Genomic DNA, 4,888 nt, shown 5'->3' on the forward strand with positions numbered 1-4,888 from the left:
CTGTTTTCAAAATAATTTTTTATTTTAAAATGTATGAAGTATTTGTAAGTTCACATAAATGCTATTTTTATTCCCAGATAATGCACCTCAGGTAGCAATTACTGCACCAGGATCTGGTAACCATAGAAACAGCTCTACAGGCCCAACACCTGACTGCTCTCCCCCGTCACCAGACACTGCACTTAAAAACATAGTGAAAGTTATACGTCCTCAGGTAGGTGATCACCATAAGCATCTTCTTGTTGTACTTTTCCTTTTAAAAGCAAGCTATGATACATTTATTCTACAAGGATGTTGTCACTATACACATATGCATAGGACAAAGACAGATAAACAGAACACAAAATATTTTCTGTACTTAGGAAGCAATCTTGATAGCAGGATAAGATAGAATATTTTGTGAAATAGCCCAACAATTTACAGAGAGATATCAGTACATTTTTCTTATAGCATTAATGATGAATGTAATATTTTTTATTGTTATTGACGTTTTTTTTTCCCAAGTTTATGTTATGCTTTTATCAGTATTAATTCTTTGTTACTTTTTTAGCTTTTCTTTCCTCTTTCTGTGTCTCCATTTACATGATCCCATAATGTTTTGCACGTTCTTTAGTTTACCTTCTTATATAGTATTGCTTCTTGACTTTCATCCTTCCTAACTATATGTATTTCTAATAGTGTTTGGTAACCACAATGAGTAACACGTGGAAAACTTGCGTGCCTGTTGTAATTCTCTAAGGAGTACAGCCTTTTAAAATAAAATCTTCAACTAAATAAATCTTAGAACTTAATTCAGTAGTATAGAGGAGTTTATTTTAGAATTGCAAGATCATAGTATAACATAGGTCAGAAGATACCTCAGGGGATTATCTAGTTCCCCACTTAAAAAGGTGTGACATTAGGTGTGTCAAAGCTAGCCGTGACAACTACAGACTGAATTGACTAATTGTGAAACTTTTTTGGTGTGAACCAAAAGAAATTCTGTTGCTCTCCTGCCTATTATTGGGTTCAAATGCAGCCATCTGCTCTTCATTGCTGAGCTGATCTCTGCAACTGAGCCACTTTGCTAGTGGAGGCAGGCTTTGTATCATCAGTATGTTGCTGGCATTTGTTTTACTTGAGAAGTAAGCTGATGGACACATTATATTTTGGTAAGAACTATATAGAACAGATTGTTTTGGTGCCACACAAATAAGCGTGTTACAGTGATGGAGGTGGATCTTCCTTTCAGTACTCATTGGAGCACACAGTTCAGAAGGTCTTGCAGAATTAAAGGTAATTACGAGGTGCACCTGCCATTTCTCTCTGGGAGCCATTGGTTTCCTATGGCTGACACTGTCAATGCACAAAAATTGTAGTGACTATCTGGTGCAGACCATACCTCTTTGACACTACAGTACTTTGGGTTCCTGGTTTAAATCTAGATTGCAGGGGGTCTAAAATAACAGCTTCTTCTCTTTTTCTCTTTTTATAGTTATTTCTCATTTTTCTTGTTCCTGTAGTCTCTCTATCCCTCCCACCTTACATCAGTATAGTACTGAAATGCCTCCTTCCCTCTAAGCTGTTTTTTATAGTAGGCGGCAAGCAAACAGAAAGGTATTGGAATGTTGTTGGAACAAGCTGTTGTGTGATAGCTTATTGAAAATAGCATTTAAAAAGCTGTTTCCATCATGATATTGCCAACAGATGGACCCAGAACACTGAATGGTGATGTTCTCCTGCTAGTTAACTCTGAATGGATTCAGCAGATTCTGGGGAGCTATTTTCAAATTTAAATCATACCATTTACTGACTCCCAGTATTCTCATCCATTCTGCAGAACAAAAGTTAGCTGTGCAATATATATGGACAGAACTTTACCTTGTTTGCTAAAATGTCTCTCATGTGGCCCTACATGTTGCATACTTCCTATGCAGAAAACAGCAGGAGAAGGGCACACGTAGGCTAGTGCTTAACGTATGTTGTAAATCTATGCACTAATGCACGAAAAGTTGGATACACTATAGCATTCAAATCCCACAATGCTTCTCCTTTCTCCATGTGTTTTATGCATATTCCCTCAGTATTCCTTTTCTTTGTTTTTGTTGCTTGCATAATCACCTCCCCCCAAGTTCTCAACCCCAGAATTTAGACAAAGAAGTTTTAGATACTTGCAATGTGATGTTTGCAAACCATTAGTGTTAATTCTGCCTGTGTATTTAATTCCTTTATTCCATGCCTGCTGCATTCAATTACATGGCGAGCTCTTTGAAGGTTAACACAATAGGATTCTATTCTTGACTGACCTCTCACCACTCATGGAAAACTAATGAATAGTGTTACACAATGCATGCAAAATAATTAATTTTCTGCTGTCTGCCAGGGCCTCTTTGCACTTTTCTAGCAAACAAACAGATTTTAAACAGATCTAAAACAGAGATAATATAAATTTCCAAACCAGCTGTCACTCCTTTCCCCTTTTCATATGCCTTATGCATTCTGCACAGGAGGGTGCTAGTAAAAGGCAGAATGGGAAACTCTTCAGCAGCTAGTTTTGCACTAGGCAGGCTTTGGTAGCATGGATGAAGCTGCCAGGGAAGTCTGGCCTTTAAACTCGTATTGTTATTTTCATTTATAGACTTACTTATCTTTCCTGGAGTGTTGTGCATATAACAGTTTGCCCACAGTGAGGAGAAACACTGTGTTTCTGTGTAAGCAGCAGCAGAGGGGACCAAAGATTCCTTCCTCCCACCAGTCTGGTGAGGGCAGGTGGTGGCAGAGAGTGGAAAAGGAGAAACCTGGTGAGCTGGGCTTCAAGGCAGAGGTGGGGGTCGTTCTGCCTCCTGTTTTCTTTGGCCTGTTCTTTCTAAGACTGCCTGTCAGCTCACATGATGGCAGTACATATACACGCTTCAGCACGTGACACATTTTGAAGATATTTGTATGAATGCACAGTGGCCACTCCTCTCTCCTGTTCCAGGTGCTCGTGTACCAAATGCAGCTGGTGGGGAACCCTGTCAGCTGCATGAAGGGTCTCTGAAGAGGAGGGAGGCTGTGATGCTGCACTGGCAGCCCGTGGGGTGAAAGTACCACAGCTGGGAAGTGTGAAACAGGAACAATCTCGTACAGAAAGTGTAAATCCAAGGGGTCTGGGTCAGGGACAGTTAAGCGATTTCTCACAGTGCACTCAAAACTTGTTTTGTCTTTTTCCTTCTGGTTGTCTCTTAACCTGGCCCTAACTATTCCCCTTCTTATATTAAAAGCATGCCATTGCAAAACCTGGCTGGGAATTTCTGTTTTCCCCAAACTTTCACTCACTTTTCTGGAAATTTGTCCTTTCTTCAATTAATTATGATGAATTTTGAGGTGAGAAACCTGCAGTTTGTTGTGACCCTACCACTCGTCCCTTATGAGATCCCATTGCTCTCTAAAATCTATCTAAAACTCTCTTTGGATATGTCTCAACTATTCAGTTGAGCATACTATTGCTAAAGCTGAAGCCTATTTTAACTGAAATGGTGTATCTCCCTGGCACAGTGCAGCGCTCTGGAGAGATACTAACTCAGAGCTCAGAAGCAGTAGTAAGTTCAGTGCCACCCACCTCTGCTGCTTCCAGTCCTGAAGCGAGCACACTTAACAGTAATTCAGGGCTCTGTGTGCTCTTTTATCTGTGTACCTTATCTATCGCTTGTACCTGTGATCTAGCGTTTTGCAAATACGCATCTTGTTTTTAAATTTTCACCAGGTCAGTCTCTGAAAAAGAGGATTTGTTGAAATGTTACATATATGCAGATAAGGAGGAAACAGAATTTAATTCAGATTTTGAATCACTTGATTATTTTTTCCAGGTTGTCCAGTCAAGTCTTACTAAGTTTTTAAATCCTGAATTCTGATTAATGATGATTTTGACAAATACAGTTTCAAGTTAAAGATATAGGCCTCTGTGAGGTATACTAACAGCACACAGGAGAAAAAATGACTTATGGTAGGAGACCAAGTATGTTAATGTGTTAACTAATGTCCTCTGACATTTTAGGCTCTCTTCCAATTTTAACTTGGTTACATTGGTATATATAGTAAAATATAACTTACCTTATCAGGCTGGAATTGTAGAAAGTTACAGTGAAATTGAGCTTGTTCTACCACAATTCCTATAGCTCCCAGTCTGGATGAAGCCTAAACAAAATTGGGCTGTGTGTGATGCTTTGTGTATTTTTCGTATTAGCCACTCAATTTAATAAGATTTCCCTTACTTTAACGTATTTATTTGTTCAGCTCCATTTGAACAAATAAACTATATACACAGAGAGAAAAAGAGCACCTTTTTTCCTAAGAGATTGTTTCTATTGCCAGGGGGTCATTGGCAATTCTCGTAAAATTGAATTCTGACATCTCATCTTCTACGTTCCTTATTAAATGCAATTCATCATTTGCATGCTCTCTTCTTGTCTGGCTAAGATATGTTTCAAATGGCTAATTGTGGCTACAGCTTTTGATGTGTAAATGTAGATTATTTAGAGGTGACTTGGATTTTTATCTGTCATAAATTAGTATTTTCTCCATTTTATGTAAATAAGCAAACTCACTAAGAGTGTTGTTTCAGTGATGTAAAGAGATCTTTTTTAACCCTTTTAAACAAAGTCACAATTCCATCTGTGGTTCATCATTCCCCTCTCTAAGATGTGTAGCAATATAATAGAAGACAATAGTTTAAAAGTTAGAGGACAAAAGAAATTGTCTCATTTTTCTACAAGCAGTAGTAGAATCCTGCAGGAAATCTGTAGCCTCTGATAGACCTATCCCACTTGTTTGGGCTGCCAGGTGTGCCTTGCCTAATGTACAACTATTTTGTGTATGCACAGTGAGCCTTGCATAACTATGTAGATGTAGTTCACCTCGGCATAGGGAA

General features: G+C 38.6%; 1 protein-coding gene across 1 annotated transcript in view; it reads left to right on the forward strand.

Moving 5' to 3' along the window:
* ANKS1B (ankyrin repeat and sterile alpha motif domain containing 1B) overlaps positions 1–4,888 on the forward strand; it is a 456,808-nt gene that overhangs the window by 164,320 nt on the left and 287,600 nt on the right. The window contains exon 11 of the mRNA XM_009882636.1: positions 78–214. Coding sequence (XP_009880938.1) covers positions 78–214 — 137 coding nt within the window. The remainder of the gene's footprint in view (positions 1–77; positions 215–4,888) is intronic.

This window comes from Charadrius vociferus, unplaced genomic scaffold (assembly GCF_000708025.1).
Source record: "Charadrius vociferus isolate BGI_N301 unplaced genomic scaffold, ASM70802v2 scaffold72, whole genome shotgun sequence".
Classification (NCBI taxonomy): domain Eukaryota; kingdom Metazoa; phylum Chordata; class Aves; order Charadriiformes; family Charadriidae; genus Charadrius; species Charadrius vociferus.